The 25,270-nt window shown below is 43.4% G+C and overlaps 1 protein-coding gene across 3 annotated transcripts; it reads right to left on the minus strand.

Annotated features, from left to right (window-relative positions):
* Positions 1 to 23,579, minus strand: GPR161 (G protein-coupled receptor 161). Of its 3 annotated transcripts, none has more exons than XM_043538614.1 (6): positions 23,431 to 23,579; positions 16,027 to 16,438; positions 13,417 to 14,141; positions 10,499 to 10,603; positions 7,219 to 7,338; positions 1 to 3,353 (listed from the first exon to the last, which is right to left on the minus strand). In XM_043538614.1, exons 1-6 carry the CDS (start codon positions 23,546 to 23,548, stop codon positions 3,106 to 3,108), a joined length of 1,728 nt encoding a protein of 575 aa, XP_043394549.1. In that variant the 5' UTR covers positions 23,549 to 23,579; the 3' UTR covers positions 1 to 3,105. The 3 variants fall into 3 exon arrangements, with proteins under 3 accessions (XP_043394549.1, XP_037764509.1, XP_007061684.2); XM_037908581.2 differs by lacking the exon at positions 23,431 to 23,579 and adding an exon at positions 21,549 to 21,725; XM_007061622.4 differs by lacking the exon at positions 23,431 to 23,579 and adding an exon at positions 18,963 to 19,510.
* Between the last annotated feature and the right edge of the window lie 1,691 nt (positions 23,580 to 25,270).

Below are 25,270 nucleotides of genomic sequence, written 5' to 3' on the forward strand. Positions count from 1 at the left end.
CAACCATATCTGCACGCAGTATTCAACCCGAAGGTTAAATCACATCTGCACGCAGTTATTCAACCCTAAGGTTAAATCACAACATTAGTTAACTCTGATTGCCAGAAAAAGATGGAATATGACAACTAATACTGAAGGACTAAGGACATGGTTGCAATATGTTCCATGCTTTTGTTTTAGTCTTGAACTATGACTTTCTTTAATGGCACACCGTTGAGATTAAAAAAAAATTCCTCTGCTATGTAATTAGTAACACCTTTGATTATCAAAAATTAAAGAATTAAAGAAGGGGCATGTCACTCAGGTTGAAGAATGAAACTAAACCACTCACTTTCACAATGCATTTCCTTGTACTCTGTATACAATTTTGTAAAATGTGTGTGTTTCTTAATTAGTTATTTCTCTAACACCTCAAACTAGAAAACACTGATAACAACAACAGCATTACAGGGAAGGTATAAGATGTGTTTTGTTTTGTTTAGTAAATAAATTATTTAGTAAATATATCATTAATAATATGTTAGTGAAATTAACATAGTGAGACAAATTCAACCCTGGTGTAAGCAGGTGCAACTCCTCAGATCTTCACAGGGGGCTGAATTTGGGTCAGTGTCTTGGTGCGTAAGGTGCTCTTTATGTAATGCTAACTATTTTGTGCTTTCATATGCGCCTTGGGGGTTTTCCCCCCTATGCTTATGCCTTTGGGCCAGAATCTTGACAATTACTTCAACGCAACCTAATGGTGAATAAGAGTGAACCCAATCCATCCAAACTATCCTATGGTTGCCCCTTTAATTCAGGCTCCTTGTTCTCTTTCCCTTCAATGGCATTTTTGGTCAACTTGTTTTGCAAGGGTTATAAAATAAATGGAACATTAAGAAATTGTTTCTAACAATCTGATGGGCTATTATACCATGTGCGTGTTCATACAGACAGCAATTAAAACAGCATCACCTGTGAAAAGAAATCCAGTGACCTAGCTTTCTCCCTGCATATTCATCTCACAATGGCAATAATGACCTCGGTGCAGGGCATTTCCTGGAAATTGATGGGATTATAGATTCTTGAACATGTGCCCAGAGCTGTCAAAAGATACATTTTATACATTGAAAAATTAAATAAAGTAAAATGAATGAGTGACTGGGGTCAGTGGGCTACTTTTCAGGTCATCAGCTCCTCACAATCCATTGTTATTAACTATTTCATTCCCGAATATTTTGTAACTATGCAAAACACCCCATTTAGTGGATTGTAGAGGTCTCAATTCAACGGTCCATCTTTATTCTGCAAATCACATGCTTAATTTCAAGCATACACTTAAATCCCATTGACTTCAATGGGACATAAGCAAGTACCTAAGTTAGGCATGAGCTTAAGTGCATTGCTGAATAGGGATGGATTTATGCATGTGCTTGAATGCTTTGTTGAACTGGGGCCAGAGAAAGGTGTGATCTACTGGCTTAAGAATGGGATTGAGTTTCATGAAATCCAGAGATCTTACCTTCTGATATTCTGTCTATGGCCTTGGGTAAGTCATACACAGCCAAATTGTCACAAGAGCTCTCTAATTTTCAGGTTTTAAGTGCCCAAACTGAGATGCCTTGTCCCTGATTTTCAGAGGTTTTGAGCACCTGCAGCTACCACGTGGACACTCAAAAACTGAGTCACAAAAAATGAGTGAGCACTTCTGGCAAACTTGGCCCTTCACTTTAATGCAGGGGTTCTCAAACTGGGGGTTGGGATCCCTCAGGGGGTCATAAGGTTATTACATGGGGGGTCGCGAGCTGTCAGCCTGCACCCCAAGCCCCGCTTTGCCTCCAGCATTTATAATGGTGTTAAATACATTAAAAAATGTTTTTAACATACAATGGGGGATTGCACTCAGAGGCTTGCTGTGTGAAAGGGGTCACCAGTACAAAAGTCTGAGAACCCCTGCTTTAATGCTTCAGCAAAAATGGGAATTAACTGCTTACCCACCTACCTGCCTCTTGGGTCTAGGGGGCTGTAAAGATTAATTCATGTTTGTACAGCGCTTGGAATATGAAAAGTGCTATATAAGTGCTAAATATTGTTATTTTAAGATTTAATGAGTTAAACTCCAAGAAATACTTGTAGTGAGGTAGCTATTGCTTAAACAACACAAAAAGATATACTCCCTCATAAAAATCCAACTCACAAAACTTTTCTGTATATAAAGGATGAATCCAGTATAACGTCAATATTAAGTGGCAATACAGTATTTATATTCTATCTCATCCTTGTTTAATCTCAGTGGCTGTACAATGCCTCTAAGTAAAAACAAAACAAGGAAAGCAAATTGTAATTCTCACTGAGAACTAAAAATCCCCAAAACAAAATCTGTCCATCTTCTAAAACTATTTCTGCCATCTTTCCAGTGCTTGGCTGCCTCTACCCATTATATATGTGAGAATGATGTATCTGCTCTCTGTAGTAAAACATTTGTCCAGTGGAACAAAAGCAATGTGTAATATGGCCTCATATTTAGCATTCCCATGGTTGCACAGTCAAAAATACAATCCACCATCAAAGGTGAACAGGACAGTAATTTGGATAAAAGGGATCCTGGAAATCTGAAAACTAGGCTCAGATTTTGTGCTTTAGTTAAATCCATGGTCCAAAATAACACTGTGTATAAAGTTCCCAGTCAGTAGAGCCATCAAATTTCCTCTTTTAGGGATTACATTGATAGCCCCATGGGTCAGGATAAAATCTCTACAACACCATGTATAATGCTGCATGGTTTTTGTTTGTTTGTTTTGCTTTCCTATGAAATATCAGGAACTGGTCACTGAAGGATACTTGATCTGATGGACCAGTGGTTTGGACAAGTAAGGCAAATCCTATGTTTTTATGTGCTGTATAATGGATAAAAACATTACACAAACACATGTACAGTACCCTGAACAGTAAGTAAATACTGTTCTAAAATGTAGATGTATGTATTTAAAGACAAGTATTCAGGTATTTTCAAGTGTTCTTGACTAAAACACTGAAGTTAAGCCATTCTGAATACCCTGCTTCTTTTAAAATAATTATTACTATACTGGATCATACTTAGTGGTTTCTTCTAGTTCAGTGCTCTTGTCAAATATTCCCTTCATCGATGCTTTGCAGCTGAAGTCTTTGGCCAGCTTGGGCTCTGCCACCACGCCGTGCACCCACATTGCCGCCTGGTACAGTGCGCGAAGGAAACAAAGATCCTGGTAAAGCATCTTCTCCAAACAAGCTGATTTTCACATCAGCTTCAATAGCTTTGGCTAAACTGGATGCATAACTGTCCAGAGATTTATGGACTTCAGCTTTTACATGGAGAACAGAATTCTTTGCAGCTTCTAAAGAAAAAAGAAATTAAGACAGAACACTTAACAATAACATACCATGGCTGTGCAAACATCTGAGGGCAAATATTGTCTTCAGGACTGCAAATGTGTGATCATGTCTTCTACAAATGATTACTATTGCTACTAATAGTACTTTATGCTTCCACAGCATCTTTTGTCTAAGGATCTCAAAGCACACTATGAACACTAATCTTCACAATATCATCATGTCAGTTAGGGAAATTATCCCCAAATTACAGATGGGAAAACTAAGGACTGATGAAGCAAAGCATTTAAGCACATGCTTAACCTGATGTCAGATGGATTACCCATGTGTTTACATGGGACTACATGCTAAATAATTTGCTGGATTGGGACCTACGCACAGAAAAGGTTATTGGCCTGATCCTGCCAAAGTGCAAAACTTCCACTTATTACATCTGGCACAGAATTAGGCCTTATGGGAATTACATGATCGTGGGAAAGAAATAAGTGACGGAGCCAGGAATAAAACTCTTGAGTCCCAGTTCCCAGCCCCTTCTACTCTAACCATTAGTTTTGTACACAAGGGAATTCTCAATTTCGTTTAGACCAAAATTTCACATTTTGTTTACATAAAAAGGAGGACAACACAAGAAGTCACATAGCTCATGGTATGTTTTAAACTTGGTGAACACCAAACTTTGTATATATAGCAGAACCTCCCTGTTCTACACTTCACTGATCTGCACAAAAAACTGGTAGCCTCCCCCTACACCTCAGGAATCCATTTAGACAGCCTTGCAGAATTGCTATAAATGTCTGTGAGGCAACACACAAAAGCTACTTGGCTACCCTGTATCATTATGAGGCGAATAGTGGAAAAGTAATGATAATTGTTAAATAAAACGTCAAACCAATTCACTCTAGAGTGAGCGTGTGAGTAGAATTTTGCTAAGATGATTTTCAGGAGATGCTTCAGAAAAGCTCTCATATTAATAAGACTCCATTATTTTTGGCTAAATATACTACCGTATGTGTGTACTGTAGAGTCTCAAATATTAATGCTAATTATAAAATCAAAGGTAATAACAAGTACATTGTGTAATGCATTGTAGTTGTTTTTATACTGTCCTCATTCACTTATGGTTTAGTAAATTCAATCACTTGCAATTGGCCTCCTAGTTATTAGCCCAAATTCAAGAGGATCTGCTCAAATTAAATTAACCCTGCAGTGTTCTAAAGCCAGTCCCAGCAACATGTTGCTAGTATTGAGAACCAACATGTGAGCCTAACTAGGAAAAAAAATGAAACTGATTTGTCTAGTTTCCCTGTCCCAGCTGAGACAAATGCAAGGAGCAAACAAACAGCATAAATGGAGATAAATACATTCTTTCCCTTTAAATTCTTTAAACGAACACAGGTAACGGACAGGAGAGACAAGACGGGACGGCAGAAAAACATCAAAGTGGGACGGCAGAAAAACATCAAGGTGGTGGAGTCATTGTGGGGAAGAGAGGGGAAAAAATCCAATGGGGAGTAGACAATGCAAATGGATAAAACCCCAGGAAAGGCTGTTGTCCCTGCATGAATGAGGCCCATGCAGGGAAGCCCCATTTCTGATCCTTGATCTAGACTGGAACTATTTAACAGAAGGAAGGCCTGTTATTAAGCTCGTCTATCCAGGTCAATGACTATCCCCGAATACAAAATAGTGTACCCCCAGATCGAGGGCTACTCATATTTTGAACTGGAAACTGCTATTATCTATTAACTCGAATGGCTTTGTCATAGCGCTGCATGTGTTTGTGTGTGTGTGGTGTGTGTGTGTGAATGCCTGGGCCCAGAGCATGCTAGTGCTTCACAGTGGAAGCGTGGGGTAAGGTCATCACTGGGGTAAGGTCATTCAAGGACCTTACACCAATGGAGGATGGGTTGTACCTCTGTTCCATTCCGCCATGCCTCCTCCCCATCTCTATTCTACCCCGACATCCTCTCCATCCCTTTATTCTGAGAGCATAAGGGGTGGCAGAGCTGGCTGTCTTTACAAGCTTTCTGCAAACGATGAGTTCTCCAGCACAGGGGAAATTCTCCACCGACTATCTCCAGGCGGTTGAAGGCTTATGCAGCACAAAAGTGGCCTTAGCTCTGCAGAGAATCCAGGCCCATGTTTGACATGCTGTACTCCTTGTGTAGGCCTTTGGTCTTAATTAACAAAGACAACACAGGCTCTAGCAGAAATATGTTATGCACCACTTTGGCTTGCTGTGTTGGATCATATTTAAGAAGTTCTGTATTAAAATCACAAATGAGTTTGATTCCCCATAGTTTAAATTCCAGGCTATTACTAATTAAGAGGTCTCTTGGTTTTTGGTACTGTTTCTCTCCCTCTGTGCGTGAAACTTGCAAGCTGCTAATTGTGTTAGTACATTCTAAGACAGAGTCTGTTCTCAAAGCAATTCTTTGTAACAACAACTACTCACACAGAGAGAGACTCAAAGCAATACTCCGTAACAACAGAAACAGCACCCGGAGACTCCCCGCCCTTTTGTTGTATTCATCTTGCTTTGTTAACAATTGTGATTAAAATAGAGATAGAGGATGTATATGGATGGATGCTTGGTGTGGATAATAACTGAATGATCAGGGAGGTGCCAGCCTAAGAATCCAGTGTCCATCGGCTGAAGAAGGCGTCAAGTGGAAATAACCAGAGGACCCCCGGAGGGCAGACTGGAATCTACCCAACAGCCTCAAGGATGGGAGAACCAAAGAACAAGATAACATCTGGCAGCACGGAGCCATCAGGAATGTGCTATCTGCTGATTGATTCAGCAACAGCATGATGAAGCAATTCCCATAGACTGGCATAGGAAGTAATTCCTATAAAAATGGACTCTAGAAAGTGAGAACTTTGGGGGTCTGATTCTGCAAACCAACTTCCAGGAGCATCAGATGAGCATCTGACAAGGCCCTGCTCCCTCCTCATGTCCAGGCCACCTGGCCAGTGGCTTGGCATGAGCAACTCTAAGGCTGGTAACTATGATAACAACCTTGCAGAACCTCTGTGTGTGTGTGAATGAATGTGTGAAGAAATATGAAATTGAATGGAATGTTATAGCTATAACCAACTGCTTACTATGATTCTTTTTGTATTCACAATAAATGTGGCATTTTGCCTTTTCCCCTTTAATAAGATCCTGCTGGTTTTTATTTTATTGGTATAACGGCTGGTACACCCCAAGCTTCCTAGTATTCCCGTAAGAATTTCATACAGTTCTGAAGAGCGCTCTCTTGTCCCCTGGATTGGTTTGATATAGTGTGGTGCAAGAGCAGATACCGTTATGTCAAACCACACATCTGTCAGGGATTTCACGTCATGCCCACCTGATGAAGAAGAAAAGAAAGAGCAGATCTTAAAAGGAAGTGGATGGATGGCAGAAAGACAGTTGTAAAATGTACCCTGCAAGTGAGTCCAGCCTCACCTCCCTGGTTCCAGAAAACGTGCACTTCCCCCGCTTCCACCCACCTACCAACTGGCAGCATCAGGATGGAAAACAGCAGGGAGAAGCAGCTCAGATGGCACGGGACAGCGTGTCCACAGGGGTCGATGAGGTAACTAATGGGAAGTCAGAGCAGGCAGCAGTGGCAAAAATGAGGGACCCAGCAGTAAAGGATGGGGTGAGCAGAAGTTGAGGCCTCTCAAGAAGGTTGTGGAGGAATCAGCAGAAGGGAGGAATCAGAGCACCTATTAGAAGGGGAAGGATGAAGAGCCCAGGAGTGATACTTGTCCTCTGTGTTCTAAGGTTTAAGAAGGGGACAGCTATGCTCGGCAGCCATCATGGAGGTGCAGTGGGGTCATCCCAGGTGAGCAGCATTACAGTATCCCCCCTAAACACACCTTTGATTTGCTCCACTTCGTCTTCGAATGTCACCGAACTCCTCCGTCGATAGGGATAAACGCAATGCGGGTGATGAGCTCCATCTGAACTATAATCCTCAAGCAGCATCACATCTGTCCCTGAAATGCAGAAAATGTTGGAAATAATAACGACCCCTGAGAAGACAAACCTAAAATTTATCAGAGGAAATGAACTTTTGAATTTATAGCCTTGAGCGCCTCTCTTCAAAAATTGCCTAAAATGTGCTGATGCATTATCATTCTGAATTCAACTGTGATGGGCTTTCAGACAGGGACAGGGCCAAGTTACTACCTGATCTTAATCAGAGGTTAATCTGAGGACAACTCCCTGCTTCTCCTGAGCAAGAGAAGGATTGTCTCCAGATGGCATTATTCAACCACAGCTACTCCAAAATAACTATTTCTGAATAACGCCATAGATGGGCACACTTATTCTTCAAAAGTGGATCAAGCTAAATAGGCACCTGTCCACGCATGGAGTTCTTCTGGAATAGCTATTGCCTTTTACATTCACACTCTACCTGAATTAATTTTCAAGTGTGGACAAGCCCTTACAAACTGGCTACTTGGGAGACAGACAGTGGGGGATGCCTATAGGAAGATCAGATTCCATATTCAGAATGGATGGCAAGCCAAGCTGGGGAATGTTCTGATCAGTCTATTTTGCCTTTGTTAACTCATTTTGTTTTCTTGTCACAAACATTATTCCTTAAGGAGAACACTTGGCTGACTGATCCTGTTTTTTTTTCTGCTGAGTCATTCTACGACTTTATGGGTATTGATCTCATGAACATTATTTCATCTACCTGCGTTTCCTCCATATTATTTTGGTACAAAATAAAGTTTACCTGCCATTGTTTGCAGAACACTAAACTCAATGTCTCTGCCATGCTATCACATGAAGGGCCAAATTGTGGCCTGTCTCCTCACTCCAGTGCAGTTGTGGCTGAGTACGGACACTAAGAGTATGTCTACACCGCAATTAGACATCCAGGGCTGACCTGTGCCAGCTGACTCAGGATCACGGAGCTCGGTCTGAAGGCTGTGTAACTGCGGTATAGACATTTGGGCTTGAGCTGCAGCCTGAGCTCTGGGACCGTCCCACCTCGCAGGAGTCTTGAGCCCGGGCTGGAGCCCAAATCTCCACCCTGCAATTAAAGAGCCCCTTAGCCCAAGCCCCACGAGCCACAGTCTGTTGGCCTGGGCCAGCCACGGATTTTTAATTGCAGTGTAGACATACCCTGTGACAGTCAAAGAGGCATTCTGCCTCCCTAGCATAGAAGCAGACAGGCCGCCTCAGGGAGCACTAGGGGAGCATGCTGTGTCAGTGCTTCTTACCCCTGCTGCTGAAAGGCACAGCATGTGCTTCCCTGAATGCTTGTGACGCTTTACTTTTGGCCCAGATACTTTTGTACTCTGATGATGGATCGAAAGCTTCCTACAACAGCCATTCAATGCTTTGTAGCTTGTCCCAAATGATTCATCAGTCCGATTACACCCTCTGCAAACTAGGGCTTTGTGCCCTCTTCACCCACATGAGTTCATTTGATTCCTGGATTTATTCTTATCACAATAGCCAGAGGGTCCAGGACCAATTTATAGTAAAGGTGACAACACACATCCATGATGAATTCCATGAGACAAGACACTGACCTTTACCAATGATTTATTTAGCAAACCTATTTTTTTTAAATGAAGGATGGTCCAGAATTGAACTGTGATATATAAATATTTCTATTCCATCCCGTCAAATGCCTTCTCCAATACTTAGTAATGAGAGAGTGAGCTACCTTCCTCATAGACCATATTAAATGAGTGGGATATTTTTAATGTTCTGTGGATCATCTGGGGGTATTGACGTCAATGGTGCAAGATCAAAGCCCTACTCCTTAGAAACCCAGCCAGCCTGCAATGGATGGGTAGAATTAGGAAGAGGACACTCCAGTCCTTGAGACAATATTTTAGCATATATTTTAAAAACTACATTGAGTAAGGAAATTGGCCTGTAATTCTTCCCCAGAAGTGGATCCCTGTCTATAAGTGATGCTAAGATAGTGTTTTGACTGGATACGGGCTGATCCTATATTATCTGCCTCATTAAATACTTGATCTGTAATGGGCATCCCTTGATCTTTTCTCTGTATACAGTTCCTTTGGCTTGTACTGTCTGAAAAGCCTGTCTTCTGTCATTCAGGATGTTCAGTGAAGTGGGATATTTCCCAATTCAAATTCCCTAAACACTGGGGCTCCTAACAACTTATATCTTTGTTTTGGTCAGCAGTGGAGGCCTCTTAGTGCCTTTCTTCAAGGATGATAACACAGGCTGCTATAAAGAGAAGAGTTTTCCATTACCCTTTATCACCTATAGCTGCACTTAAGCCAGCAATTCACCTACAGAATTAGCGGAGTAGTGTTGTCTTCATGAAAAATCCCACCTTGCCAGCCTCCTTCTCCCACTCTCCCAGTCAGAGGCAGGCAGAGAGCAATGCAGAGCTGCAGCTGTCAGAAGAGTGCTCTCTGGTGTTTGTAGAGCAGAAATACTCTTTAAAATAGATTGCAGAAGGAAGTTTTGGAAAACTTTCCTCTGTTGGTAGTTAAAACCAAAGCCTCCCTATTACCACCGCTGGAAAATTACTGGCAGATCACCATGCCCTTTTCCAGGCTACTGCTCGAGAGATCCATGACAAAGATGGGAAGCTTCCGTTCTATAAGAGAGGCTTTAGCATAGAGTGGCCAAATGAAATCTCCTGTAAGCAGGAAGTGAAGAGACCTATTTCCCCAGCAGTTTGCTGCTTAGCTCCCTGGGGGGCCGGGAAGATCACTGAAGGGGGAAGGAGAATAAAGGAATGGGACAAACAGATTATCTTGCTCCTAGGAAATATTCACTAGGGAAAGAAAATATTCTCCAAGGCTGGACAGTATTTTCATAGTAGATAGCACAAGATCAAAAATACAGAGGAGAAGCTAAGGCGGGTCTGCTCAGGGTACCATAGGACAGTGGTTTTCAACCTTTTTTCATTTGCAAACCCCTAAAAAATGTCAAATGGCATTGCGGACCCCTTTGGAAATCTTTGACATGGTTTGTGGACCCCCAGGGGTCTGCGGACCACACGTTGAAAACCACTGCCATAGGAGATGCTTAATGTTATTGTTCACCTACCAAAAGATATCTGTACATAAATACAGACTGTCCACAGAATTCTGCAAGTAAGCTGCAAGTAAAATCTTTCTGTCTGAGGAAGGAAAACAATAGAGTTACCTGAATCCTGAGAGCAGCTGAAACCAGTGTCCCCTGTGCTGCTGCTGTGTCCTAAAGGCCGCCCACCTGCCATGAGAGCTGTGAGATGGGGAGATAGTCCCAGATCTGCAAAACAGTTTAATCATCACTGAGTTGTGCTCTGTATTGTAGATCTACTCTAATGATAACATCTTCAAATAACCCCCACATCTGAGTGCCTGATTCTACCCCCCAGCTTCCCCAACTTTCCCTTCTCCCCATTTTTCCTGTGACAAGACAACAAAAACCACCCTCCAGAGACCCAGCTGCCAAACTACCTGGATTTCCCATCTTGCAATATCACGTCACCAGCTGCCACATGCTCCTGGATTCTTTCCACTGTCTTCTTTCTTCTGTCTACCTCCCCACAACAATTTGCAAGTATGTGCAGTTTATCAGGAGAGCTGATTATATATATAAATATATGCACTCAGGGCTAGAAAAACTTATCAGACACCCTCTAGCCAAAGGATTAAATCTAGTAGCTAGAAGTAGCTATAAAAGACAAGTGTATTGATGGGATGATGACTAGTGAGGATCAGCTAATGAGCTAGTTTCCAGCTTCTTTGCAACCCTCAGATGCTAGAAAGGGGGAAAACACTGGGATTCTTACTAAGGCACAGTCTTAGGGTCCCGCTCAGGGGCTCCACCTTTTCTATCAGCCTCTGGCAAGTAGGGGTCTGATAAATTGGAAGCTGCCCAGCCGACTTTTGCAGCTGGAAGGAGAAAGAAGCTTTCTGTCTTTTCTTCCTCAGCTATGCTTCCACTCCTTCCAGAGCCTGTCTCTGAGAGCGACCTGGCTTCTGCAATGGGGATGCAGGTTTTCAATGCCCTCATCTTCCTTCCATGTTTTGCGTCCTCTTTCCCCACTGATAATTCCAGAGACTGCCTCTACATTTAGCCCTCCCAAGCAGTACCATGAAAGTGAAAATTTCAAAGAGTGCTGAACTAGCAATCCTGAAAATGATCAGAATCTTACTAATTTCAAAGTGCTACAATGTGGCAAAGCTCTGAGCAGCAGCAGAGTTACTGGTGGTGCCCGTCTGCAGACTGAAGAAGACACTATTGTACTGGAATGGTTTAATTACATTTACAAGGTTTTCTTCACAACCAGAAGGACTAGAAACTTAATTTAAACAAACAAGCACTCAGATTTTTTTAAGTCATTAGAAAAAATTGTCACTGGTGAGACACACAGATTTTTTAACCCCTGTATGTAGTTGACATATATCAGGACACTTAGTCCTAAGGAGTGGAGCGTTATTGAAGATGAGAAGGAGGTGATGGGCTTGCCCCAGCTGGAGAATTTAAAAGCTGGTGTCTAACATCCATAAACTCTTATTAGGCCTGGTCCAAAGCCCATTGAAATTAAAGGAAAGATTCCCATTGATTTTGAAGGGCTTTGGATCAGGCTCATTATGACGAGAGGGAATGTTCTGCCTTTTTCTAAGCTGAATACAAATTTTACACTTGCAGAGAGTAATAAAATCTGTGTATCAAAAGCATATTTTCCTACCTTGCTATACCAAGGCAAACATAACTGCTTGCCAGCAAAGATACAGATTGGTCTAGCAGGCCTCCCAGAACATAGAATACTTTTAACACTAAGAAGCACTTGGAATTAGAGAGTGGTCCTAGGAATCTGAAGGATTTTCTCTGAGATTTTTATACAAAACAACGCTGGCTAGGAATAGAGTATATTATTATTTACCACCAACACTTGACTTGGTGCTATACACCATACAAAAATAAAAACAGTCCCTGTCCCATATAGTTTACAATCTAAAAGGCAGACCAGAAAAAGGATGTGATGGACTGGGATATCTAGAGATGGAGATCTCAATTTTTGTGGGTTTTTTAAATTATAAACTTACTGCTTGTGAGCCTTGTGGAAGAAGTAGATTTTTAAAGGGGCTATCGTTAACTTAAAACTTCCACTTCTGTCTGTAAATTTTTTACCTGATATTGTTACAAGGAACACCTAAGATTATGGTAATGATATTAGAGAAAAAATATTTTCTTTATACGTTTCCGTTTGTTCACTTCTTGCATCTGACAGCACTTTGCATCTAGTCAGTTTCCCCTGCATGGTTGGTCAATTTCATACACTGCTTGCATTGACTTTTCATACAGCAGGTGGTGGTGTTTTTCCCCCCTCTCTCATTCTCAAAAACAGACCATCATTTTAACTTTCCCAAATATTTTGACCTCAGGGATAGACCAGGCCTGGAAAAGTTTAGCCCAATAGGTAAAAGTCTGGGATGTTATAATCAACTGAATACATGGTCTTAGAATGGGAAGTTTGAAACAATGTTAACTATAGCTATTGTTACAGCTTTAGCTAAAATGACAACCTTAGCAAGGAGAACGGCAATACCACTTGGAAAACATTTTTATATTAAACTGGAAACATTTATACTTTGCTCCTGAAAAATATACTGGGCGTGATTCTCCATTCTGTGACACTGGTTTTACACCAGTAACTCCACTAAAGTCAACAGAGTTACACCACCCCAAAACCAGGCAATGGAGTAGAGAATCAGACCCACTGAGTATATTCATAGTATAAGAATGCTCAGATTTGGATAATTTGAAATAGTGTGTGCGTATGTGTGTGTGTAGAGGAGTCTCAGCAGGGGAGAAAGGAAATTATTTTTATTAGCCCAAGGGTTAAATCTTCTCTGCCAGGGAGAATTTAGCTGCATCAAGAAAGGGAGGTGAATTCCCATCAAAGGCAGGGAACTCATCACAACTTTCCTTCAGATGGGAGATGTAATTTGAAAAACGGTCCCTTGAGAGCTCCCTCAAATACATCACTAGTTAGTATTTGTACAGCCCTTGGAAGATGCCATATGAATGCAGATATTAAGTATCAGCCTCAAGGGAAGAGTGTTTGTTACCTGTGATCCTATTGGAAATGCTGAATAATCTGGCTGTCCTATGACGCTGAACAAATGACTCCCGGTAATACCGGTCCCCAAAACACATTCCTAATAGTTCTTTGCGCACTGTTTTGTTCCAGAGTCCATAAATCAGTGGATGGCAAATGGCACTTGAAAAAGATAACCATGTTGCTAATGTCTCCAGAGCAGGAGAAATGCTATTTTTCCCCCAAAGTGCTTCTGACGTAATTACTACCATGTAGGGCCCCCATGTGATCACAAAAGCACCAATGACAACCAAGATGGTTATGAAAGCTTTGCACTGATTGGCTGAGTAGACAACCCCTTGGAAAGCATTCCTTCGACTGCCCGAAGAGGAGGTGGAGGTGCTAGAGTTCTTTCTCCCATTCCTCTGAGCGTCCTCCTCTACAATGACCACGCTACCGCAGTGAATCTTGCGCGCTTTAATCCTAGCCACGCGAAATATGAATCCGTAGCAGATCATCATAACCAGGAAGGGCAGCAAAGCACACCAGATCTGCCAAAAGGCTGTGTAGCCTGCCTCCTTATGCCACGCAGCCACACACATCCATTTGAATTGATCGAACTCCAAGGAAGACCAGCCAAAGAGAGGAGGAAGACAGCCAATGAGGGAGTGTAGCCACACGTACACAAGGGCTACAACTGCTCTGTTTCCTGTAATCTTCATTGGATACACCATTGGATACAAGACAGCATAGTACCTGGGAAACACAAAAGGAGACATCAGTAGCATCATAGAAAAGTACAGTAAGCAAAGAACTAGGTTTACTGATTAAGATTCAACTCCCACTGGAGTCCAGGGAATGACTTCCCCATTTCTGCTCCCCAAACCTCAAATGGGGTTAGAGGGACACTTAAAAAAAATCATATTTCAAAAAATTATTTGCGGACAAGAGCTCAAAAGTCAAGAAGTGCCCAAGATCAAGCAGCATATGCAGCCTTAATTCTGCCTACTGATCATAAAAACATGAGAATGGCGATACTGGGTCAGACCAATGGTCCATCTAGCCCAGTATCCTGTCTTCCGACAGCGGTCAATACCAGATGCTTCAGAAAGAATTAATCCTGGTGTGAATGCATTATTGTAATGAGGTTTACAATTACACATGATTACATACAGCTATGTTATTATATGCTATGTTATTATAGCATCAATTGCTATGTTATTATAGTATCAATTGATTTTAACAATCTTGCATGTGCAGCATCTTGAAATATTAATTTAATTATTTTCTACCTTTCTATTTCATGATTTTACATGTAATTGCAGGGAAAATGTATTATATTGGGAGGCAGTGTTGCCTGCCGGATAGTGCACTAGACAGAGACTGAGGGGACCGAGGTTTAGCTCTGCCACTGGCCTACTAGATAACCTTGGGTATGTCACTTCACCTCTCTGTGCATCAGTTTCCCAATCGATAAAATGGGAATAATGATACTGAGCTCTTTTGACTCCCTCCTGTGCTTTGAGATCTTCTGATGAAAAGTGCTACACAAGAGCTAGGTATTATTAATCACTATAATTGCAGTGGTTTCCAACCTTTTCCATACCATACCCCATGTTACAACAGAAAAAAGGTCTGGAACCCCGCACCATCCATCTAGCATAAAAGAAAGGGAGGGAGATCATGACTTCCAGGTTGAGAACCCATGTTATATTGTATTGTTTGAAAAACAGTATGTAATTTTGTTCATGCAACCTTAACTCTGACTTTTCATTGCTTTACCCATGGAACCTTCACAGTCTCTTACCAAACTTTTTATATTGATAGATTTATAGATTCCAAGGCCAGAAGGCCTGTGTTCGTCTAATCCGTCCCCCTCTAGAACTTCACGAAATGAATTCCTAGAGCAGATCTTTTAGAAAAAACGGGCAGTCTTGATTTAAAAATAGTCAGTGATGGAGAATCCACCACAACCCTTGGTAAGTTGTTCCGATGGTTAATTACTCTCACCGTTCAAATTTTACACTTTATTTCCAGCCTGAATTTGTCTAGCTTCAACTTTCAGTCATTGGATCATGTTATACCTTTCTCTGCTAGATTGAAGAGCCCATTATTAAATACATGTTCCCCAGGTAGATCCTTATAGACTGTAATCAAATCACCCCTTAACCTTCTCTTTGTTAAACCAAACAGATTGAGCTCTTTGATCATGTTTTCTAATCCTTTAATTATTCTTGTGCTCTTCTCTGAACCCTCTCCAATTTATCAACAACCTTCGTGAATTGTGGGCACCAGAACTGGACACAGTATTCCACAGCGGTCACACCAGTGCCAAATACCGAGGTAAAACAACCTCTCTACTCCTACTTGAGACTCCCATGTATGCATTGAAGGATTATATTAGCCCTTCTGGCCACAGCATTGCCCTGGGAGCTCACATTCAGCAGATTTTGCATCACAACTCCCAATCTTTTTCAAAGGCACTGCTTCACAGGATCAAGTCCCCCATTCTATAAGTATGGCCTAGATTCTTTGTTCCTAGATGTATGCATTTACATTTAGATGTATTAAACCACATATTGTTTGTTTGTGCCCAGTTTGGAATTAATCACTGCTATTCATAACAAAAAGAGGAGCTTACCGATCTATAGCAATGAGACCAAGAGTTAGCATGCTGGCCGAGCTGATCAGCATATAAAGCAGGGCAGAAAAGTTGCACCAAACTACTCCAAAGATCCATTCCCGCCTGATGGAGCTGGTGACGACAAAAGGAAGCACCAGGACAGACAGAAGGAAGTTGGACAGTGTCAGACTGAACACAAACTTGTTGCTCAGCGTAAGGAGGTAAGACTTCCGATAGAGGGTGACGACAATCACCAAGTTGCCCAAGCAGATGAAAATAGCAATGACGATAATAGCAATCGACTCGGTGACTCTGACTGCCCCGTCTTCCTGTGCTGTGAGGTTTCTCAGGCCCTTCCCATTGCTGAAGGAGGAGTTGATGCTCATTGTCAGAGCACACATTGACAGAGCAGACAGTACATGCTGGGCAGCTGGAACAAGGAGAAGAAAAACACATGAAAACATTCACCCAAACAATATTGTATTTTCCATGTCTACAATATCTTTTCTTCCAGGATCCCAAGGTCCTTTACCCAACATTAATCAAGCTTCACAACACCCATAGGAGGCACATAACCATTTTAGATGGGGAAACTGAGGCCCAGAGTAAGGACTTGACTTTCCCGAGGTCACACACAAGTCAATGGCAGAACCAAGCACAGAACCCAAGAACGAGGCTGATTGGAAAATAGGGGGGAAATTTTTAAAACATTTCATTTAATATTTTCCAGGAGAGGAAGGGGGCCATTATGTCAAACTTTTGACTAGCCCTACCCATGAGTTCTAACTCCCAGTCATCTATACCAAAAAGCTTTTATGAAAAGAAACAATAATGGAGTTATAAATGGTCTTTGTTGATCTCTCTTTATACACGTTACAGTTTGTGGTATTTTATTCTGGTCTGTGGAGCACTTGCTTGTGTTCCACAGAGAGCTGCTAGTCACATGACACAGGCTCTTCCTCATTTGCAGCTGCTAAATCACATTAAAAATACAGCAAAAGATTCTCTTAATATCACTTTTGCAATGACTGTGATTGCCACAGGAACGTTTTTGTATTGCCAGTGAGCCGGGGGAGGTGGTCCTCTGTGTGACTGTCAATGGGAAATGTGTCCAAGAGGCAATTCCTTTATTAAGATTTCATCTACGGTATAAAAATGTTTGAGAGCCCTTGACCTAAGGCTTTATCACTTCTTTCAGCTGACCAACACCATCTCCCACTCAGGCCCCAGAAATATTGCTCCTGGTTCCCCTGAGAGCCACTGTGACCTCCCCTTAATGTCTCCAGCAGAGGAATTCCAGTGGGCCTGTACCAACTCCTCTGGGTGCCTGATTAGTGGCAGTTCCACAGCCGGCTGCCTCACGAGGCTGCTGACACCACCCTCTGGCCTCAAAAGTGTCACTCCTGCTTAATCACCTTCCCCCTGGCATGAGCATTGGTGCTCCCAGTATCGGAGCAGATTTTTCTCTTTCCACAGCCCTGGAAAGGGAATTGGATGAACCTAATGTGCAGCCCTCTCACTGCTGTGTCAGTGAAGCCACACACATACTGAATCCCAAAATCCAGACCAAGAATTGAAAAAATAAAAAGGGAATGTCAAAAAAGATTGGCTTCAAATTCATGCAAACTTGGTGTTAGCATTTCTTGGGGACTGGTGACTCGGAAGGGATGCCTTGGCTGGGACTCCGGCCATCCACCCTTCCCAGCTGGGCACAAATATCCACAAAGTGTCCTACATCTCTGAGGTAGTTAGAGTTTAAAGGGGTGCTGCCAGCCTAAAAATCATATTTTTCCAAACAAATTTCCTTCCATGTGTTCCTAAGAAAACCTTAATTTACTGACATTAAAATAATTTTTAAAAAAATCGCATTTACTTTTCACTACCAGTGAAGCTGATTGTTTATGGTTTGCATTTCATTTGGCATAGACCATGAACATTTTGCATAAGATCCTGGCTGCTTATGGCTACAACTCTATGGGTATAAAGCAGCCAAAAGCCAGCTTCCCTGGCTACTCAGGAAGGATCTCTCCTATGTAGGAGGAGCCTCATGTGGCACTAGGTGACCAGACAGCATATGTGAAAAATCAGGACAGGAGGTGGGGGGGGGGGGGCAATAGGAGCCTATATAAGAAAAAGACCCAAAAAATCAGGACTGTCCCGAAAATCGGGACATCTGGTCATCCTAGGTGGCACAGAGACATGGATGTGGCTTGAGCAGGAGTGTCATGGCATCTCAGCAACCCTAGCTGCTGTAAGGGTCCCTTTGTGCTTTTGGCAGCTGGCACAAATCAGAACAGCCCTCAGGCAGCATGAATTTATGCCAGAGTGCTGGAATGATGAAGAACAACTCCAGGATTTGAGAAGTCCAATGGTAGATTAAAGTCACCTTTGCATATTCCCTCTTCAGCTGTGCAGAGCACTCATCTGCCACAAACAACGATTTTATCCTTTCTTTTTTGTTTATTACAAAGACAAGGTGGGTGAGGTAACATCTTTTATTGGACCAACTTCTGATGGTGAGAGAGACAAGCTTTCGAGACACACAACCCACCTTGTTTCTCTAATATTCTGCGACCAACACAGCTATAACTACACGCATACAACAATTATTGTTTATTGTCATTTTCACTTTCAGGTGCTCAAGCACTAGCACAATGCTGCAATGGTTGAGTTGCTAGCACTGTAAGAGGATGTTTAAAACCTAACAAAAATCCATTTTCACTAGTTTTAAATGCCACAAAACCCTAAACTGTTTTTAAAAATATACACCCTATATTGCTTGGTTCTGAACTACCCCAGAGAAATAAAATAACCATCCTTTTCAATGTAACAAGAACATTTAACTAACAAATTAAACATGCAGAAGAATTTTAATTTTTTAAAAGCTTTTTAAACATCATGATAGGATCCATCAATTAGTTTAAATCAATCCACTTGGAACACTCGGTGCTCACCATTCCACTGGCAGTCGTATTCCTGGGCACATGCCCTCTGTGTGGTACATGTACAAATCTTCCCTGCAAATTTTAAAACATCCAAAAGGCAAAAAAGCATCCCTCCTTTGACCCTCAACCAACAGAGAACAGAAACATGAGACCAGTTATCTAAGCAGTAACTGATGCACTGTGGGACAGTAGCAGGAGGACTATTCGCACTGTTAGAGCTAATATGCCATCACTTGCTATCCACACAGGCACTGCACTGACGGCAACTGGCTTGGGAGGTGGGGGTTGACAAGGTGGTTAGGTGTGGCAGAGCAAGCACAATCAACAAAGTGTTGAGCAAATGCCTGTGCACCACAGGTAGCAGCTGTGTGTGCAGATGCAAGGTCTGCCTGTTACAGGTGTACTGCAGGGGAGGCTCCAAATGCTGGTTATCACCCTAATTTCTCGAATGTAGACAAGGTCCCACTGAGCAGGCACAGAGTTGCATGCAGGTAAGGGCAAAACATCAAGGCAGGGTCCTGCAGATAATGCATTTTCTCTTATTCCACCCCTATGTAGCCAGAGCATGGACTGGGAAGAAAATCCCAAGGGAACACTATTGCTACTGAAGCAAGGGGCTGGGGGTGAGGGAGCACGGGGAGAGGAATTCTTCTATGCTTCAGGCTGCGGCTTCTGATGGGGCTTCTTCTCATAAACAAACTACAGAAACGCAACCTAGATGGAACTATGATAAGGTGGGTGCAAAACTGGTTGGAAAACCATTCCGAGAGAGTAGTTATCAGTGAGTAGTTATCACAGTCATACTGGAGGGACATAACGAGTGGGGTCCCGCAGGGATCAGTTCTGGGTTCGGTTCTGTTCAATATCTTCATCAATGATTTAGATAATGGCATAGAGAGTACACTTATAAAGTTTGCAGACGATACCAAGGTGGGAGGGGTCACAAGTGCTTTGGAGGATAGGATTAACATTCAAAATGATCTGGACAAACTGGAGAAACGGTCTGAAGTAAATAGGATGTAATTCAATAAGGACAAATGCAAAGTACTCCATTTAGGAAGGAATAATCAGTTGCACAAAATAGGAAACAACTGCCTAGGAAGGAGTATTGCGGAAAGGGATCTGGGGCATCATTGTGGACCACAAGCTAAATATGAGTCAAGAGCGTAACGCTGTTACAAAAAAAGCGAACATCATTCTGGGATGTATTAGCAAGAGTGTTGTAAGCAAGACCCGAGAAGTAATTCTTCCGCTCTACTCCGAGCAGATTAGGCCTCAACTGGAGTATTGTGTCCAGTTCTGGGCACCACATTTCAAGAAGGATGTGGACAAATTGGAAAGAATCCAGAGAAGAGAAACAAAAATGATTAAAGATCTAGAAAACATGACCTATGAGGGAAGTTTGAAAAAAAATTGGATTTGTTTAGTCTGGAGAAGAGAGGACATGATAACAGTTTTCAAGTACATAAAAGGTTGTTGGAAGGAGGAGGGAGACAAATTGTTCTTCTTAACTTCTGAGACTAGGACAAGAAGCAATGGGCTTAAATTGCAGCAAGGGAGGTTTAGGTTGGACATCAGGAAAAACTTCCTAACTGTCAGGGTGGTTAAGCGCTGGAATAAATTGCCTAGGGAGGTTGTGGAATCTCCATCATTGGAGATTTTTAAGAGGAGGTTAGACAAACACCTACCAGGGAGGGTCTAGATCCTTAGTCCTGCCTTGAGTGCAGGGGACTGGACTAGATGACTTCTGGAGGTCTCTTCCAGTCCTATGAGTCTATGGAGCAAAGGGGAGATGGGAACTTGTGTAATGCTGCAGGGCAGGGGAGTGGAGCCCAGGTGGGAACGCAGGGCAGCTGCTGAGGTAACCCTGCAGGGTAGGTCTGAGCGCGGGCGCCGGGAGCAGAGGGGAACTGGGAAGCAGGGGAGCTCTGAGCCGCTGCAGGCCGATCACCCGGGAAGAATGGCATGCGGTGGCAGAGCAGCTGTGAGCCTCCTTGCACAGGCCCATCGTCCCATCGGAATAACACTTCTTTCCTCTCCTTCGCCGGCTGCTCCAATCCCCCGGCGTCGCAGTGAGACACAAGCTCAGCCCCGGCGCGGGCAGGTCCCGCGTGGCCCGAGCCTGCTGCAGCGAGCCCCGCTCCCGCCCCAGCTCCGCACTGAGACATCGGGGCAGCGGAAATCGCAGCGCCTGTCGCGGGCCCAGCGGCCCGGATCGGGGACTGGGCAGCTCGCAGGGCTCGCGAGAAGCAGGAGACGCCCCCGCCCTCAGCCTCTGCAGCCGCTGGCTGGGGCCCCCCCGCCCCTGCAAGCGGAGATGCAAAGCGTTCGGCTGCTCCTCTGCCCTGAAATCCAGCCTCCCTCCCGCCACGGGCTTGTCCCTCCTCCCCACACAAAGGCTGGCGCGGGAGGGAGAGTCCCGGGGAGGGGTGGGGCCGGGGAGGCCGCAGGGGCAGGGGGCAGCGAGACCCCACCCGGGGCCGGGAGAGCCCCGCAAAGGAGGCACAGGACCCCCCCCGCCCCGCAGCTGCCATAAGCTCCAGTGAACAAACCGGAGCGCTCCCCCCTTGGTGTGGGGCTGTGGGACACACTCACCGTCGGGCTGGGCCCAGCCGAGCCGCTTCCTCCTTCCCCCGCCGCCTCCGCTGCGCTCAGGGGCGGGAGGTTTCGGGTTACAGCGCCCCGGACCCCCCACAGCCGCCGCCAAAAGAGAGGCCCGGAGCAACTGCCCGACCCTCCTCCCTCCATCCCCCTTCCACCCATCCCTCCTCCTCCCTCACATCCCTCCCTCCAGCCCCGTTTCCTCTTCCCTCACATGCCTCCTGCCTTCATCCCCCTTTTCTCCTCCCTCCATCCTCCTTCCATACATCCCTCCTCCTAACTTCCTCCCTCCATCCCCCTTTCCTCCTCCCTACCGCCTTCCTCCATCCCTTCTCCCCTCCTCCCTCTATGCCCCTTCCACACATCCCTCTTCCTCCCTCTATCCCCGCTTTCCTCCTTCCCCCTTCCTCCTCTGTGTAGCCTAGTCCCTCTATGTCCACTTTCACATCGCTCCTCCTAACCTTCTCCTTCTATCCCCCTTTCCATATCTCTCCTCCTCCTAATCTCCACTATCCATTTCCCTTTCACATTTTTTCCATCCACCCTCCTTTCCACATCCTTCTTTTTCCACCCCCTCCATCCATCTCTTTCCATCCCCTTCCCATCCTGTTTTCCACTCCGTCCTTCCTCCATTCCTTTCTTTTTTCAGAGTAGTAGCCGTGTTAGTCTGTATCAGCAAAAAGAACGAGGAGTACTTGTGGCACTTTAGAGACTAACAAATTTATTAGAGCATAAGCTTTCGTGGGCTACAACCTGAAGCAAATACTCACCAGCAACCACACACCAAAAACACTAACCCAGGAACCTGTCCTTGCAAGAAAGCCTAATGCCAACTCTGTCCACATATTTATTCAAGTGACACCATTATAGGACCTAATCACATTAGCCATGCCATCCGGGGATCGTTCACCTGCACATCTACCAATGTGATATATGCCATCGTGTGCCAGCAATGCCCCTCTGCCATGTACACTGGCCAAACCGGACAGTCTCTACGCAAAAGAATAAATGGACACAAATCTGACATCAGGAATCATAACATTCAAAAACCGGTAGGAGAACACTTCAACCTCTCTGGCCACTCTAAAAGATTTAAGGGTGGCAATTTTGCAACAGAAAAGCTTCAAAAACAGACTCCAGCGAGAAACTGCTGAGCTTGAATTGATATGCAAACTAGATACCATTAATTTGGGTTTGAATAGAGACTGGGAGTGGCTGGGTCATTACACATATTGAATCTATTTCCGCATGTTAAGTATCCTCACACCTTCTTGTCAACTGTCTAAATGGGCCATCTTGATTATCACTACAAAAGTTTTTTTCTCCTGCTGATAATAGCTCATCTTAACTAATTAGCCTCTCACAGTTTGTATGGTAACTTCCAACTTATCTGATTATATATATATATATTACTTTATGTTCCATTCTATGCATCCAATGAAGTGGGCTGTAGCCGATGAAAGCTTATGCTCTAATAAATTTGTTAGTCTCTAACATTCCTTTCTTCTCTCCCTTCTCTTTCCCACCTTCCCTTCTCTCCTCTATCACTTTCCAATTCTCTTCCCATATTTCTTCAATCAGCCATCCCCCTTTTCACTTTCTTTCTGGACAGGTATCTTTTCTTTCCACCTCCCCATCTGCCACAACCGCTTCCCTCCTATTCCTTTGACCCACTGTGTACCCTCTCACCTTCTCTGCTATTCTTTTCTCCCTGCCCCTCTTCATGCTCACCAGACCAAATTCAGAGGTGATATGTAACTTAGATTCCATTACACTAATTTAGACTCCTGTAGACATTGGTATATGTAACTTTAAGTGTGTGGGGGAAGGAGGGAGGGGGTATCTACATGAGCATAAAGAATCTAATATACGTTACCTCTGCATTTGGCCTTCGGGCTCAGATGAGGCATAGAACAGCGAAGGCATTTGCCCAAAATCACACAATAAGTCAGTAGCAGAGGCAGGAATAGAACCCAGGCATCCTGACTCCTCATCCCTTAAACTTAAAGCATCATGGGCCATGGCAAATCTCAAAGGGACAGCCTCGTTACAAATTAAGAACCGCCTGGGTCAATCTGTGGCTAGGTCTTTAAGGTGCTCTGGCTAGATGTTCAGTTTGTCCATCATCACTGGCAATCTTATTGCACCACCAAAACTTTTCACACCTAAGTGATCATTAGCAGTGTAGGGGCATTCCTTGGTATACATGCTTCAGAATTCATTGGTCTTCCATTCTAATAATATATCCATGCCAAGAAAGCTGCCAAAATTGAACAAGTGCTGATCTAGCGTTTTAGAAAATTACACATGCCTTTCCATTGCAATGTATTTACATCACAAAGTATTTACTTCATAATGTATTGTAAATGTATAATGCAGTGATCATTGTTCCTAAACAAAATACATATTTATATTATCACCACTTTAAGAAAATTGGGCTCTGGGGATTGTAGTATCATGTGTGCAGGTTTGTTGTCTTGCGACTAAAAGGATGGGACTGAGACAACATTAGAGGGTTTGATTGTTCAGCAGCTGAAGAGCTGCATTAAACTGCAGACCAATCAGAACACTGATATCAGCAAAAAGAGTAATTTATAATTTAACAGTCAGACGCACAGGCGGGGTGGTGCTGGGGAAGGGACTTGTGGGGGCTAGAGCCACCCCAAAATTTGCTTTAGCCCCTCCGCCAACCATGCCTCCCAGTGCAAAGGTCAAACATTAGGCAGAAGTAAGGGTGGCATGGTATGGTATTGCCGCCCTTACTTCTGCAGTTTTATGCTGCTGCTGCCAGGCTCCAAAGGCAGTGCTGCCACCGGCAGCAGCACAGAAGTAAGGCTGGCAATCAGGTGCTACGTCTGCTGTGAAAAGTGACATTGACAAAGTTTCTTCATGCCCCCCAAGTATTAAACAGCAGCTATTTTTAAAAATAACATTTCTGTTTATAACAATAATTCAATTAAAATGTGTTTTAGTCTTAATTTAAAAGTGGTGGAAAAGATAAATTGCTTTTAAACAGTGGGGTTATAAATTTAGCATTTAAAATGTGTTAAATATAGGAAATGTGTTTTTTTTAATGTAGAAGGGGGGAGGTCACACTCAGAAGCTTGCTGTAAGAAAGGGGTTGCCAATACAAAAAGTTTGAGAACCACTGAATTACAGCAACCCTGCAGGCTGCTCTTACATACTACAGCCTTATGAAACTATTAGCTGATCCGCTGTTTAGAACAGATAGAGCTCTTTGCACTTGGCCACTGCCCTTCTCCCCAAGATGCACTCTCACCTGTCTCATCCCTACACTATAGTTTGTATGGAAGGGCACATAAAGCTATGCAAGCTCTATGCTTCCCTTGTGCTGGGGAATTCCCAAGACAATTCTGACCCATTTGTGCTACAGAGCAGCCTAGAGTGGCCACAATCTGACCCAGCATCTAATCATCTCATTTTGATGGTCTAACATTTTCATCTAATTTTACCAGTCCTATCAATCAATATCTTGGCACTGCATATTTTAGGCTCACTACACTATCATAAATATTTTGCTCAACCTTCCAAACAATGTCAGCTTGGGACAGAGTCCAAGTGCTAGATTCTCTGCTGGTGAGATCCACGCTCTGTGTGTGTGTGTGTGTGTGTGTGTGTGTGTGTGTGTGTGTGAGAGAGAGAGAGAGAGAGAGAGAGAGAGAGAAAGTGTTCAGACTGATTAAAGGTTAAATTTG

This window comes from Chelonia mydas, chromosome 1 (genome assembly GCF_015237465.2).
Source record: "Chelonia mydas isolate rCheMyd1 chromosome 1, rCheMyd1.pri.v2, whole genome shotgun sequence".
Lineage (NCBI taxonomy): Eukaryota > Metazoa > Chordata > Testudines > Cheloniidae > Chelonia > Chelonia mydas.